The sequence below is a fragment of the Aspergillus undulatus genome (assembly GCF_047715775.1).
Source record: "Aspergillus undulatus strain CBS 261.88 unplaced genomic scaffold BDV17scaffold_3, whole genome shotgun sequence".
NCBI classification, from domain to species: domain Eukaryota; kingdom Fungi; phylum Ascomycota; class Eurotiomycetes; order Eurotiales; family Aspergillaceae; genus Aspergillus; species Aspergillus undulatus.
Window position 1 is genome coordinate 139,213 of NW_027396607.1, and position 16,000 is coordinate 155,212.

The 16,000-nt window shown below is 49.0% G+C and overlaps 4 protein-coding genes across 4 annotated transcripts; 2 read left to right on the forward strand and 2 right to left on the reverse strand.

Annotated features, from left to right (window-relative positions):
* Positions 1-1,374: 1,374 nt before the first annotated feature.
* On the reverse strand, positions 1,375-2,218 carry BDV17DRAFT_286902 (uncharacterized protein; the record flags this gene model as incomplete). Its single annotated transcript, XM_073761040.1, has 3 exons — positions 1,375-1,718; positions 1,804-2,118; positions 2,167-2,218. The coding sequence occupies 3 exons, from the start codon at positions 2,216-2,218 to the stop codon at positions 1,375-1,377; spliced, it is 711 nt and encodes a 236-aa protein (XP_073620056.1).
* Positions 2,219-4,164: 1,946 nt separating this feature from the next.
* BDV17DRAFT_298847 (secretory lipase-domain-containing protein) lies at positions 4,165-5,564 on the forward strand (the record flags this gene model as incomplete). Its single annotated transcript, XM_073763783.1, has 1 exon — positions 4,165-5,564. The coding sequence occupies exon 1, from the start codon at positions 4,215-4,217 to the stop codon at positions 5,562-5,564; it is 1,350 nt and encodes a 449-aa protein (XP_073620057.1). The 5' UTR covers positions 4,165-4,214.
* A 5,895-nt stretch (positions 5,565-11,459) lies between these two features.
* On the forward strand, positions 11,460-13,075 carry BDV17DRAFT_298849 (uncharacterized protein; the record flags this gene model as incomplete). The annotated part of the gene is made up of 3 exons (XM_073763784.1): positions 11,460-11,700; positions 11,746-12,925; positions 12,961-13,075. 3 exons carry the CDS (start codon positions 11,460-11,462, stop codon positions 13,073-13,075), a joined length of 1,536 nt encoding a protein of 511 aa, XP_073620058.1.
* Positions 13,076-14,290: 1,215 nt separating this feature from the next.
* Positions 14,291-15,281, reverse strand: BDV17DRAFT_251387 (uncharacterized protein). Its single transcript, XM_073756416.1, has 2 exons — positions 15,103-15,281; positions 14,291-15,052 (listed from the first exon to the last, which is right to left on the reverse strand). Exon 2 carries the CDS (start codon positions 14,950-14,952, stop codon positions 14,671-14,673), a length of 282 nt encoding a protein of 93 aa, XP_073620059.1. The 5' UTR covers positions 14,953-15,052; positions 15,103-15,281; the 3' UTR covers positions 14,291-14,670.
* Between the last annotated feature and the right edge of the window lie 719 nt (positions 15,282-16,000).

The window sequence follows — 16,000 nt, forward strand, 5'->3', positions numbered from 1 at the left end:
CCCCGGAGGAAGCACAGCCCTCCCTTACTCTAACTGCCGGACAAAAGATTGCCTCGTTTTACCCTCCGACATCTCAATCCCAACCAAGCCAGACTGACCTGTAGGACAGGCTCCGCTACGTGGCACGCACGTCCCACATGGCTGGTCCAATCGGCGATTTAACATGCCTCTCTTAGCGTCCTTGTAGATGTGACAAGGTTGCCGCAATAAACGCCGGTTTGTGCTTTGCCCGTGCGGACTGGGCGTCTTGTAGGTGGCTGCTGCTCGATGAAAGTGGTTCGCAGTCTATGGACCCGTGGCTTGGTCCAAAGGTACGAGAGTTCCAGCACACTGGTTGTTTCGAATCTGCGGAGTACGGCGTACAAGGCATAAAAGCTCCCATCCGCTATGCTTCGCGTGAGGGATGAGTACAATCTTGGTAACAGATGGCTGTTAGTCCGCGCTGATATAAATATATGGAGTATAGATATCACTCATTCGGATCCGGCGATTCCATAGCAGGACGACCTAGCCCTATGCCGGACTTTACGTAAGAATCTGTTGGATCAGTGCCAGCAAGACAGGACAGCGCTGGTCCTACAATATTCACGGGAACATGGGCCGAACCTTGAATATATCAGCCATATGCTGTAACTAAGCGCTTACTGTAGGTGCAGCCTGCGTAGTTCATTGGGATTGGCCTGCCATTCTGGTTGCTCTCTATTGCATGTAAACAGGTTTGGCGTCGTGATGCTGATCGGGAACTTGGGGAGCCAACCCGAAGACCTTGAACAGAAATCACTCGGTGTAAATTTGGATGGCTGAGTGGAAAGTGCAGCGACGACTCTCCAGTATTGGCTTGCATACTTGGGGTTCCGAAAGCCGCCTTGAACCTCTCCTCCACTGACTGAGGCTCGGGTGACGCGTTGTAGACTCGACGGTAGTCTGGCGATTTTGATATGTGTATTCGGCATGCTAGTAAGGACAATGAATTCTGACTATCCTGCATTCTTGTCAATGCTGACCTCCTTCTGTTTTGCGGGTGCTCTAGTCTACTGCATGCTATACAAAAAAGTTCTACATAAAATGAAGCTGCTCTGTGGGTTGCCATAACGGCAGTCCATCGATACCTACCACTATCGAGCATTAAGACTGAACTAAAGCAAACTGTCCGCCGTCGCCAAAATCGCCTCCCCAGAAGTATACTTCCCCGCCCAACCAAGCACCTCCCTCGCCTTCTTACTACTCGTCACCCGCTCAACATCTAAATCCGGCACGATCAACCTCGCAACAGGCATGGAAAGGGCAACAGCTACAACAGCGAAATCCGGAAGACACCATGTGGGTACTTTCTTCGCCCAATCGCCTACTTTGTCCTTCAGGAGACTCGCCATCTCACTCGCCCATTAGCGTGCCCTCGCCGATACAGATGAATCGGTTACGCGGTGCGTCTGGGTGGGTCATTGCGAGGACGTGCAGGTCTGCGACGTCGCGCACGTCGACAACGCCCCAGTTAATCCGGGGAATGCCCGGGACAGTATCATCAAGTAACTCGCCGACTGAGCGGAGGGTTGTTGAGCCTTCGGGATCTAGGATGGGGCCATAGACGTTTACGGGGTTGATAGCGACGAGCTCCATTTGGGAGTCTGATTCCTCCCCCGTCGCCTCTTCGAGAACCTCCCACGCTGCGCGCTCAGCAAGTGTCTTGCTTTTCGGATAAGCTGATACAAGAGCGGGCTCTGGTAAATCAGTCCAGTCGGTCTCATCGAAGACTTTCCTTCTTCGCATCATTCCGCTTGCCGTGCTAGACAGCCGCAATGCTACTCGTTACTACGACGCGCTTTACGCCTGCATCCCCGGCTGCTCTTAGCACGCGCTTCGTGCCCTGCACAGCATTGCACAGCAGTAACAATGATTTCGATTTCTTCTTCGTCTTTCGGCAGCGCACCGGGGAGAGGAGAGGCGAGGTGAAGAAAAGAACACAGTCGACGCCTTCCATAGCGGCGTCCCAGCCAGCGTCATCTAGGAGGCCAGCGGTTTCGAACTCGACGCTTGAAAGTCGGCGCTTGGGGATCTCAGCGTGTGATAGGGCAGTGTGAACCTCGCAGATTCGTGAGTTGTCGCGGATTGTTGTGCGGACTTGCTAGTTGGGGGGATCCTACTGGAGCGTGGCGAGTACTCATTTACCGATGGAAGATGTGCCGCCTGTTACCAGGACCAGGGGTGGGAGGTCGGACATTGTGCTGCAAATGGTTGTCGCGGGAGATGGTTGGAGGGTTTCAGACGAGAAACGCCTGGCGCAGCGGTTATGGGTTATATGGATAGCAAGATGAAGCTTGGTTCCGCAGTGATGTATTTAGACAGGTGAATCTAACGTGCAAAAAACTGAGAGCACCTCCTTTCTGCCTGATCTGGTCGTTGCTGCTCTAAGAGGGTGATCCAGGTGATCCACTCACCCTCCAAGGTGATTTGCACACGCTTTCAAGCTTTCAAGATGATTTACTCACTCATCCGAGGTAATTCACTCAGCTTTCAACACCTATACTCACTCCATCCCCTCTTTGTGCTGATACTGTTTCCTTGCCTCCTTCACCAGGGAAGTCAAGATGCTGTAACAGTAGAGACAATGACAAACCTGGCCCACTGCTGCCTCCCCTAGAATGGTGCCAGGATGTCCTCTTTTTGTCCTCTTGCTATCCCACCTCCTAAGCCCTCCAAGTATTGTGCAAAGTGCGCTTCTTGCAATGTTATCACGATTTAACCTTGGAAGAGCAAGCTCTTTTCTCTGGCTATTCCATAATTTCTATGGTGTTGTTGAGGGGGCGTCAGCTAGCCTGGCCTGGTCGTCAGCCTACCCGGCACAGCAGCTCCAAAAGGCTTCAATCGTGGAGGAAGGAGGTTCCTCATTGGTCAAATAAAAGTAAAAACTGATCGCTTGAGGTTCCAGATATCTAGTAGCAAACGGCTATGCTTGCGGAGCACGCTGTAAACAAATTCAAGAATGCTGAAACAATGTGTTTTGATAATCCTATTGCTCTGCAGGACAGGGTTATATTAGTTTATGCTAAATATATATTCCTTATATCCCCTTACCTTGTAGCAGTGATTATCTTGCTGATGTTCCTATCCGTCTTGCCTCCTAGCTGGGCAAGTGAAGAAAATGAGAGACTCTGACCTTTAGAGGGGACATCCATGCCTAGACTTGCTATAATCAAAGATTTTGTGCCGCGGTGCCAGCTTGATGATGCATCCCGTTCATTCCGGGCACCGGTGCAGGGGATGAGCGAGCCCGTTCTGCTCTTCTAACCGACCTGCACATGAGCTTTCCCGAGTCCCGCCTTTGACCCTGATTCCGACCTTCGAGCTACGCCATGTCTCATCTATATGCCTGTTTCACTCCTCAGACAGTTGGTAGGATTGTAACCTGCGTGAACGCACGTTCCAGTTTGTCCCTGTCTATGTCAGCATAGAGACTATGTGTCGGTAGCTGGGAACAGACGGGTTTCTTGACACATCAATGTATTCTTGCAGCAAAGCATTCAGCGGCTGATAAGGAGCTCTATTCAACAAGGATTGGCCCGGACTCACACCACTTGTGTCAGATTGAACTAGTCCTTATATGGACGTCATGTGAAATAAACAGCATATATAAAGGGGTAGATGCTGACAAGTGACAAATTATCTGGTGAAACCAGAAGAATACAACTGATTGAACCTCTCTCAAAGGAGTACCATCGTATTTCTGACGACTTGGTATAGCTCGCATACTCCGCTAATTGCACCCGTGGGTCGGCGGTTCAGATCAGTTGTGGATGGGCGGAAACTCAGGCAGCGCTTCGAGGGTGGATACGAGCACATGTCTGAATCGCCCATGCAAAAGTAATTGAAGAGTACAAACATCTTTATATGCTGTGGTAATAGGTATGATTGAGCCGTGAGGTTTGTCAGGTGCTATGAGAACTTGCGCCTGTGAATCACGCGCGTCGAGGGTAATACCTCGGGAGGTTGAATGGCCTTCTACCTATAAATATGTTTTGTTCTTTGAATGCTGTTGTGTAACATATATTATAATATTTTATGGTACAACCGGGATATGCCATGTGAATATGGACTTGATTTTGTTGCAGCTCCCTTGAGCACCTCCGATAATGTAAACATCGAGCACAAAAATGGAGCAGATGCCCAGGACAATTGCCATTTTGCAGACCTGCCGGCCTATTGTGTCAGAGCCCACCATGGCCATTCTATTCTTTCAGTTTGTCATCCTGTTGGTGCCGTTCCTCTCAGCGGCCTTGCCCGGTCCCGTAAGGAGACAAGGGCCCCCAACCCCAGGAGAAGATCCCTTCTATACACTCCCAGCTGGATGGGAGTCCGTGGCCCCTGGTGCGATCCTGCGACACCGGACTCCACCCTTCCCTGTCGCCGCGTTCGGCTTGGCTGAGGTTAATCTCGATGCCTCGCATCAGATCCTCTACCGGACAACCAACTCCTTCGGAAATCCGATTACAAGTGTGACAACTGTCCTCATCCCGCATAATGCAGACTACACCAAGGTGCTCTCATACCAAGTCGCCCAGGATGCAGCGGACCCCAACTGTTCTCCCTCCTTTGCAATCCAGCAGTTCTCGGACGCCGGCGAGGCTTTGGCGCTTATCATGCCACAGATTGAGTACCTCTTGATGAGCTCAGCGCTGAACAAAGGTTTCGTCGTGATTATTCCGGATCATCTTGGCCCCAACTCTGCTTTCCTGGCAAGCATTCTCTCCGGCCAGGCTGTGCTAGATAACGTCCGCGCTGCGCTCGCGTCCACTGACTTTACGGGCATTTCGTCTACGGCCACTGTCGCGCTCTGGGGCTACTCTGGCGGTAGTCTTTCAAGCGGATTCGCGGCTGAGCTGCAGCCTTCCTACGCCACCGAACTGAACATAACTGGCGCTGCGCTCGGCGGAACAGTTCCCAACTTCCTCCCTATCATTGAAGCGGCCAACAGAGGTATATATACCGGCCTTATTCCAGCAGGGATCCAAGGTCTGGCCAATGAGTACCCCTCCACCCAACGACTCATCCGCGAGGGGATCCGTCCCGAGAGATGGGCCGATTTCAACAGAACCCTGGAACTCTGCCTCACCGGTAACATCCTCGAGTACCTCGGCGACGACTTCTACAGCTACATCAACGACCCGAACATCTTCGAGTCCCCGCTTGCAACAGAAGTCTTGGAGGCAAACACCATGGGCCATGGGCCGCCGGAATTCCCAATCCTTATCTACAAATCCGTCAATGACCAGATCAGCCCGATTAATGATACCGACGCACTATATAATACGTATTGCGGGAATGGGGCTGATGTCGAGTACGTTACGGATCAGCTCTCCGAGCACACCTCACTTGCTGTTACCGGTGCTCCTGATGCGTTCATATGGTTGACAGATCGGTTGAGCGGTGTTCCTGTTACGAGGGGGTGTACAACGAGGACGCAGCTTACGGGGTTGCAGGATCCGAGAGCGCTCTTGGCGCTGGGGGATACGATTGTGAGGTTGTTGTTAGGGTTTCTGAGTTTGCCTGTTGGGCCGATTGGCGGGTAATTATTTTGGCCAAGTTCGCTGCCCTTCTAGGCTGAGAATGTGCTTTTTCCCGTTTTATATAATGTTGCATTAACTTGTATACCTAAGTTTTATCAGCATGATTTTACACTGCTAAACTATAAAGGCTAATTAGCAATCACGCCCGTCTTCCACTCTGACAGACAGATGTTACATTGCTCACCAAATGCTACCTTGTGCGTAAGAAAGGCGAGCCTTGATGAATCTAACTGTTCAGTGTCGGCAGGGTCAACGCCAGGAAATAATAAAATAAATAGAGCACCATCCGCGACAGCCTGACAGTAGAGTATATCTGGACGATGTCAACCACTGAATATAGAATCAGCCAATTGACTAGGTGGTCGGCCATAACCGGCGAACGTTTGCCATCGAGCTCGCGCGCTCCCACCGGGCCCTATTATCTCCTTCTGATATCGACCGCCACCCTACGGCTAGACAGTGCATTCCGCGACGCAATTACCAATCTCGCTTATTCTACAGTTTTCCCAGGGGCTCTTGGAGAGCCTGCTTCTGTATAATCTACAACATGTCACTGGTCGAGGGGCTCCCGCGGAGTCTGGGTGCTGCGGCCGCGAGCGCGAGTATTGCGAGGTGTGTCTTGGCTGCGGCGGGGGCCACGGCTCTTCAGCCTCTGCTAGACGCTGCAGGGCTAGGGTGGCATTTTACTGCGATTGGGATTCTGAAAATGCCAAGCACAATGATGAATAGAGGAAGAACGAGTGGATTGCTTGGGGACTTGCACACAGTCCAAGCGGTCACCGGCGGGGGACATCCTGACAAGAGTCGGTGGACAGTGAAGTGACTTGTGAGAGCCAAAGATTCTGCTCATTATATTAGGCCTTGTGACTATGGTTGTATGTACCACGAATCCTCAATCGGGGCTGGGTACCTGTCCTTAATCTTATTACCTACCTACCCAGGTACCTTAACTATATGGTCAGGGCTATCACACCGCAACAGCCACCCTCCACCCCGTCTGATAAACCCACGCAGCCAGAAAAAACATCAGCCCCGCAACCTCCATAACCCCACAAACCACCATCAGCCCCGCGTACTCTCCATCCCACGCTGAGATCAATCCAAAGATTTGACCAGCATTGCCGGCATCTTAACAGCTACAATTCCTTGGCAGTTGGCTTCGTTTGTGGAGAGAAACTGACTGGAATGTATAAAAGCTTCCAGGGAATCTTCTCAGATGGTAGTCGTTGGGTCTGATCCACCTCGTGATAACTCTTCGTACTACAGAGGCAAGAGTTGTTCTAGCCTGGAAGCTCAAATTAACGGGAAAACGAATAGGAGACCCTCCTACCAGGTCCAACCAGACCCAGAATCCATCCGAACTGGCTTTAGGGGCTGATCCGGGCTGAGAGTCGTATCAAAGAGGGGTTGTCCTACATTGGAGTGCAGTTACCTAAAAGGCTCAGGTGGCTTGATCATCCCTGTTCGTTTCATTAGTAGGGAGGGGTAAATGACGAACTGGTGGGGGTATTTAATGCCATGCTAGATTATGAGTTTCACGGGCCTCAGCTTTGCTATCGCATACTTGACCACGTATTCTGGGTTGACAGGCTGATTCCCCCCCCCCCAATCGATGTTTCACCGGCGGAGCGGGGGAAGACATTTCGACTCTTGATCAAGCAAGGGCCCGGGGTTGATGTGTCCCAGGGTTCAGAAACAATAGAGGACAGTCTAGTGAGACTGATACCCTTGCAGTGCTATGGATTCAAAACATCGATTCTGTACCACCCTCGCATCGACAGAGGATCCCTCCGTGCTAAAATGGTAAGAAGGATATGTTCCCGCTTAGGATGCTAAAATACCTCAAAGATCTACCTATCTAAGTATCATTCCTGACACGCTCTGGATCTGATATTCTCCGGGAGCAACGGTTCAATCTTGGTGTTCGAATACATGCTTTTTAAAAGGACTGCACAAATCCAGCCAAAACAGAAAGAAAAAACAAAAAAGAAGAAAAAAGAAAAACAAAAACAAAAATCTACCTATTCGCTATAAAGCCTCTAGACATTTGCTCTTAACTAATCCCCCTTCACCTCTTCTGTCCTCCACATCACCACCCAACTTGCGAGGGTAGATCGCTGGATACGACGACTGATTGTAATGGTGCGGATAGTTCAGCGGGTCGTGATGTTTTAATTAGGCTGGCCAATTGCATTCGGGTTGTAGGTGTTCCCACTGTTGTAGTGAAGCGGGTCGTAGCTCGGCCGGCTAGAGTGGTTATACAAACCATGACCCCCAGGCGGTTGGGGGTTGTAATTGAGCCCGTTTTGCCCAAGGCCTGGTCGAGTAGAGTAGTTATACGGGCCGTGAACTGTAGATGGTTGGGCGTTGTAGTTGAACTGGCCTTGACCCGGTCGACTTGAGTAGTTATACGGTTGACTAGAATAATTAACAAGTCGTGGACCACAAGCTGGTCCCGGCTTAGATCGGGCTCGATCCCGCCTGTGGGCATGATGCCTTGCACATGGCCCTAACCCCCCTGGTGGAAGGGCTGTTGATTGTAAAGGCCGCCCTGGTTCGCAGTTGGATAATGCTGCTGCGGTCTGTTGTAGTAGGTTGGGTTGGGTCCGGTGACGACCATTGTGTGTGCTGTGTACTTAACGATGATTATCTCTGGAAAATAAGTAATTCATGTTGTTGGAAAATATCAAAGATGATATCGAGTGCAATGGAAGCCATCTATATAGCTCTCATCAGATACTGTTGTGGCGAGCCACTTAGCTTTGACGTCACGGGGGGCATGGTTTGCCATGTTGAGAGGCGTCATAGGGACTTTAGGGAGCTATACAAATCATTGGGCATACAAAGCGATTAAATATGCAGTGCTAGCTTCTGGAACAGTGTTAACGCCGTCCTCGCCACGTCGGAACTCACACCTGGTAGAGATAGTCAACTCGCGAAACGAGCCACACCGGGCGTTGATGGGTGTCGTGGGCGGCGTTCTGTGGCCCCGGGTCAGGGCCCCAGTCAAGAATCAGATATGTAGCACATGACATAACGACTGTAACCGTTGGGTGTTGGGTGCCCCGGTCGGAGATTCGTGCTCGCGGCCCTGATTCATCATGGCCATCGTCCATTTGGATAGGATTGACATCAATCCTGTAGCGACGGAGAGGAGGACAACTACGAGGGCTTCTAGGAGAATGAATTTGCGAACTCGAGCATCTCCAAAATAGAAGAGAAGCAATTGAGCCATGCGGAGCACCACCTACCTCTAGACTCAACCGTGCGGAGGGGACGGATTTTATGTATACATTCATGTATGGCAAATGGCTACTTGCTTTTGACAGGGCTTTTTACGCGTTGACAATGTGCTTACCTGGGTGGTATCAAAATCGTATGCCAAAAGCATTATTGACACGAACTTGCCAGGACCAATGAGTTCACGTCCTGAATGACCAATTTCCAGCTTAGCTGTATGCAAGTGGTTAAAATCAGAAAGAGCACCTTCATAGTGAGCACTGCCCAAGTGATTTATTGCAGGGACAACCCTTCTACATATCGTCAGGCGACCACCAGCAATGATCTAGCTGCAGAATGGGTGGGGAATAGCCAGTCCAAATCAGAAGCATGAGTGACGGGAATCTGTCATTGAGCACAATTCAGGAATAATCTGCAGCGAACGACTCGCTCAGCCATCCACCGCCTGTCCAGTATCCACGGCTACGTTGAATGAGCGCGAAACCGTCTACACTGCAACATGGCGGAAAACGCCCCCGAACCCTGCGAATCGGTAGGTCCTTCATCGACCAAATTGTCGGCCGTGGCAAGCTCATCCTCGAATAGCATCTTATCGTCCTGGATAAGTACACAAACAAAGCCGGCGAGACGCGCTTCGCTTTCATCTGGGAGGAGGAGGAATCAGATGCCGCACGCAGCAACGTAAATTCCGGGTCGCCCGATCACCCTATATCTTATATAAGATATCACTTTTTTGAACCTTGAGTATCTTCACAACAAACAAAATATAGAATAATACTGCATTTTTAGACTCGAGGAGGGGTTGGCAATCAGGTGCACTGAGGCTGTTCACTTAGAAGAGAGAAGCGGCACTGGATGGAAAGCCTCACATTGCATTTCTAGGCACCAGGCGGGGTTGATCAACAGCCTCATGCTCAGGCCCGCCTCTTTCAGAAAAAGAAAGCAATTATAGACATAGACACTGAGATTCTAGGACCCAAGGGATGGCAATTGTATCTCTTTCATCACAACCATATAGCTACAAATATAAGAGGAATAGAGTTTGTTGCTGCAGGCAGAAAATCGGCTATGTATTGCAGCTAATGGTAAACATCTGCTCCAATAACCATTTATTACACGACATCTCGCATTCAGTGGGTATCATAAAAACTAGTTCTGGCGCGAAGGATGAACAGCGCCTTAGCTGATCCCTGATCACCCAGTCGTGCGACCTCGAGGCGGCCTGGAACGAGAAGGGTAAAGGCCTTAGCGCCTGTGGTTTCTTTGCTCGGTAGATTCTCGGCGTTGGAGGATATATTGAAGGTATTACAAAGGGTCCTCATCGAGGGGCTTGTACAATCTGGCTCCTCGACAGCCCAATCCACAACAGTCGCACTCGGCTCGATTTTGTCCTGCCAAGAAGGGCTAAGCAGACTCAAAATAATCCTGGAAAAGTGCATTCAATCTAATAGTCCCAACAATTGTATCAGATTCAAACCCCAGGTTAACCGAATGCTATACCCTTTCAGGCGCGAGACCCTGATGGCACTTATGGAAATATTAAGCTGGCTACAGGCCAACCTTAATACTTCCCTTCAAGTGCTGACCATGTAAGTAAATAGTGAAAAGTGAAAAAGAAAAGACGCTATGCTTCCCACTGACTGGATGGGATACAGTTCTATGATTACGAGCAACCAGAAGCAAATTGATTTGATAGTCAGGAGCTCTGCGTCCAGCGCCTCAGAGACAAGTCAGATTTTGAAAGCCCCAAATCATCTGAGCCAAAGCAGTATTGGCATTGATAACAGATTGAATATGCTTGAGCAGCAGCTGAATCAAGTGGTACGGACATCGCTTTGATCAGATTGCCCTCCGTAGTCGCAGAACCACTGACTGCTTGCATTTAGGAATTGAGTATTCGTGATTTTGGAGCCCGTCCGACTCCAATATTAGCCTCATTAAGGACAATGTCCAATAGCTGGCAAGAAGGACTCAATGATATGGAGAACCTGAGAGCCCGTTACTATCGGAGAACTGGAACAGATGCACTTGTCCCTATCACGATCAGTCTACTTTTCTGACATGGGAAAATCTGAAGGTGACCCGTGAACCTGTCTGCCCATGTCACGGCAAAGACAAAAGGTGAGGTCATCCTGCTTTTTAGAAGACAGATATTCTGCAGCAAAATACTCGGGTTCTCGGTATTGGCATCACTGTCCATTGAAAAGGGAGCCAGGGGCTTTTCCATTTCGCCAAACCTTCAGTTCCGTCCGATCGTACCTGCGGAATCACCCGTATTCTGTCTTCTTCGGGAGACAGAAAAAAGGTTGAAGTCACATATAGCCAGCACTGAGATTGAACATGCCCAACGGGAGCTAGTAGAGCTTTTCTTGGAGGGCAAAGGAAGATACTTAGACACCTTACCCAATGGTGATACAATCCTACATGTGAGTTTCTTTTCATGGGCTAAATCAGCTTGAACTATCTTTCACCTGGATAGTCCACATATGAACATTCTGTTGCTGACTATTGAATTAGATGTTGACTAAATGGCAAAAGCACAGCCATCGGTGGGATACCAACCCACGAGTTATTTGGCGTGGTTTTATCAATGTCTTGCTACAGGCAGGTCTATCACCAGACCGTGTCAACAGTTGGGGCGAGACCCCGGTAGATATCATGATCCATTATAGTACAAAGAGCTGTCAGCAGCAGGCCACTCTTGATATTTGTTCTGATTTAATGAACTCAGGAGGCTACATGACCTACCAGGCTCTGGACCGGAGGCATCATCCGGACACAATTGCTCCAAGGTACTTTAAGGCCCTCAGAGCTGATGGCCGTCAAGATGTTACTGCTTTGTGGCAAGATTACAGCGTCCGACTTGTATGGAAACTTCGCGATGAAAAAGAGTCTCAAGGTAAATCTTTAGCAGAAAAATATAACAAAAGCTAATTTCTTCTAGATATTGATCTTCCAGAAGAACTACAACCTCTTATCTATAGGTCAAGGAATCAACTATTGTCACTTCTACAAAAGGGCATTAATTTACAGAGCTGGGTCACATCTTATGCACAATGGCCTTCCAGCCTGGCTTTACTTTTTCAATATGGTCATACACCAACCCAAGACTATCTAATACGAGCATGCGAAGCGGGCTGTAAAGAAAGTCTCAATCTCCTGGTTAGCACCGGCGGCTTCTTTCTTGGACCTGAAGTGTTGGAAGTCGCCGCTAAACAGGATAATCCAGAAATGCTGGTCATGGTGGTACAGGAGCTCGCTCGCCACAGAAGGCAGCTGATGGTCTTAGCAGATAGATACTTGCCAGATGAAGTGATATCTCATCTAGGTATGTCATCGGATTGTCTCTTGGACATTCAGGCCTATAAAGTTTATCGGCTTCTGAAAGAAGAGATTCTCAATATCGATGGTCTTGAGGAGGAGCACGAATGGTCTGTCTATGACTGCATAGGGGTCGATTTGAAACTAGCAGGTCTACTATGGAATGCCGGCTTTCGGGATATGGATAAGGAGCATAAAGATCATGAAACCTGCCTTATGGTCTTATGGTCGAAAACCCCGCCTTGCAGCCTCAACACTTTTCTAATGAAAGCAAATTGGTTTATCGCAAAAGGAGCTGACCTTGACCATCAGAAGCCAGGCACTTCCACCACTGCTCTACATTTCCTGGGACATGGCGTGGGCAGAATTTTGCATTTAATGGAAAGTGCTTCTGATGCTGTTTCGGAGATGCATCAACTGAGCACAGAGTCCAAGGATTTAATACGCAAAATTCTGGTTGATGATATCTACGATAATTGCTGCTGTGCTTGCTCTCTGGCTGGATGCTCTGGGCTTACAATACTTCTAAGTGGGGTTTTCCAAACATGGCCTGATAAACTCATGGAAGATCTTTTACCGATACTTGGAATGATGCTGGAGAGTATTACACCACTACTGGAGCCAGCTACGCAAAAGGAGCTTGCTCCGTGTGTCCTCCGCTTCATCGCGTGTCAAGCTCTGGAAATAGCTCACACATGCGTGCATCAGAACTTTTGGTGGAAAGAGATCCCTACAGATGAAATAAGTGAAATCCAGGACGAAGATAAGGAGCTTATATTGAAGCTTGAGGGACTCATGGTCGAGTCTTTCTCGCCGGGGCCTACCGTACTCTGCCCAGATTTTTGTGGATTCATGTTAACAATGTCCTCTTATCACGCAGGCCGCTCGACGAGGAAGAGATCAGTAAGATTCTTGACACAGGAGTGGTTTTATATAATAGGGATGATGAGTAGGAGTTCAACCCGGCGTTTGGCACTTTTTGGAAAGTCTTCTTCTATCCACTGAAACGGCCATATTAGCATGCAGGATGAATTGATAGTCACGAGAAGATTGATGTCATCTGAACTATAAAACCGATGAGGTTCCCATGAGGCCCTTCCTATATTACTCGATTTCTAGTAAAGATCAATATAAAACATCGCATTCAGCAGTGGAAAAGTAGGAAATAATCTTAATAAATTATAAATGCCTAAGTTGAGATAGCAAAGCGGGGGAATATGAAAAAGCAAATGAAAAATAGATTGGGCTTCTTCCAGAGAGAGGGAGATATCTTAGCGGTAGGATGCAATACTGGTCGTTCAAGCTACCTAGGATAGGTAGGAAGCAGAGATACATTGGCCCTTGGATTTGGGAGGCCTGAAAGAGAATCTGCAAGGCATGTAACGCGGGTTGACATGATACGGTATTGAAGCACTTGAGAGGACCTGAGTTCAAATATAAGACAAGCGAGGTTGGCTAGATTCAGTATCAGTCCACACAAAGTCAACTTTTGTCCAAAAAAAGAAAAGGCATGGGTCCAGACGAGTGTTCAAATCAGGCCCAAACGCACCTGCGCACAATTATGAATGTGAATTTATCCATTTCCCTTCGGATCAATATGCCAAACACTTATATCATCACGCCAGACTAGTATACCTCTTTGCTGCTGGATTCCACATTCCCAAATCACCCATTTATTAGCTAACCGGCAGAGGGATGACGGAATATTGAGATTATCGCGCAGGAAACCATCCCACTAAAAATAAGCGCAACCACACATCTAGCTGCTGGCACCGAGAACGGATACACCTGGCTTGCCTAAGGTTGTACAGACCATGTCTATCTACACGGGTGGAAGGCTCTTTATGCTTTTATTGTCTGTCCAGTGTGTGTGGCTTCTGTGTCTTTGCTAGAGGTTTATATTGCCTTCCGGGGTAACGCCAATGATGAAAATACCTCTAGCGTTTGCGCTCACGATACCACTTTTCCACGCTGATGATATGTTTCACTCAGACCTCCATAATACGCTATCTTAATAAAGACCCTTCCCCTTCCCCTTCCCCATCAAATACAACTAACCTCGCAAGCATCATTATTCATGCCGCCATTATATTCTCACCCGCGTTGGGATGACGGAAATGAGATCACGCACTTGGCTCACAGGTAAATAGGTAATGATGCTGTTTCTGGTTTAGTCCGAGTATATACAAACATAGAATGTGGAGAACAGGACTTCCGGTGGCTTAGCTGTACTTTAGCCACACACCGGCTGGTTATAATGTGGCAGACAGGTTGGAAAGATTGAAGGAAGAGGAATGGGGCGTAAGCTGGAGGGAAGAGAGCAGGTTGCGTGATAATCAAGTTGCGACGCAACCTCTGTGGTCTCACTTGCCCTCTTTATACTTGCTCTCGGTCTGCCAAGTAGGAACAAGGCAGATTCCTCTCATCCTCAACATCTTGAACTACTCACGTGTCCATCTTCAGCTGTGAGGTCCGCCTGAAGATCGGGACACAGTGCCCTGCGCCAATTGCATCTATGCCTATGCGCTGCAACTCTAAGCCTCGCAAGTCAAACACGCCGAAAAAGGAGGGATGCGGCAATTTTGCTAGTATCTGGTAAACCAGGGGAGGATATGCGACTTTCATCCCAGTCGGTCAAGAGACAGCCATAGAGTGGAGGAGCGCAACCCGATTTACCCAGGCGCCACTGACACGCTGCAAGCCAGATCTGGTAGCCAGACAACCGCGAAATTTCCTTTCCTATATGTATTCTTGGGAGCCCCGGCTGAATAGGTAAACCTAGATATTTTGGATAAGTTATGATAGCAAGGCAGCTAAGGAACCAAGTCATCAATGCAATGCTGCAAATAGGATAGCATGCCAGAAGCGTTAGCCAAAAACTCTGAAGTTGCTGATCAGCTGGCGGGATTTATAAGTGAAAGGCCCCTTAACTACAATAATTAGTAGCAGTACTTTAGCAGGGGCGAAGTGGATAACCCACAAACCAATAAGGTAACAGTAAAACAGGTCTCAATGTCTCAATCATACAGATAACCTGCCGGCGACGCCGTAGCTGAAGGGGGCGAAGGAAGGGGAGTAGACGGCGCGCCATACTGGAAAAGGGCAGTGAACGGGTAACACGGCATCTGAGAAAGGGGGCAATGCACCAGGCGAGACAGGACGGGTGAGAGAAAAGCGAAGAGAAAGTACGAAGTACGTGGTCGTTCGTGGGTAAGAGGACAGGCTTATATAGATAGATGCAGCGGATGTGTTGGGGCGGCAGGAGAACCCCGCAAAAGCGGCGAGAGGGCAAGGCGATCCCCAAAGCGGTAGACACTATACTGCAAGGGGCAATGAAATGCCCACCAACGGCATGCGGTGGCAGGCGGCAGACGGTTCAATGAGGGCCGTTTCCAGCGCTCCGCTGACCTTGTCACTGTTTACGAGTGTAATCTATTTTACGCATATATATACTAATTATTGGAGAATGGGACTCTAAACCACATATCTATACTATATATCCAAGTTATATACTAAGTATAATATCCATTAGACCTGTGATGGCTAAGAGCGTCGCGCGACCCTCAACCCCAACAGCCCACTCACCTAGCTCACTGTGGTCGCGACTTCAGGGCGGCACTGTTCACCTACTGAAACAAGAAGGGTTATGGTCTTGGCGCCCGTAGTTTTTTGCTCGGTAGGTTGAGTCGTCGTGGTCAATGGATATTGGATAGGTGACCTTGTTTTCGCTTTACCCAACCTAGTCTGGAGGCTTAGCTGGATGCGGGAAAGCCAATGGGACCGTTTTCTCGGGTTTCTTCAGCTCTGAGGCTGGGCTCGGGAGTTGAAGCAATCGCATTGTTATCTAGATATCGGTGGGGCCACAATTAGCCAACGCG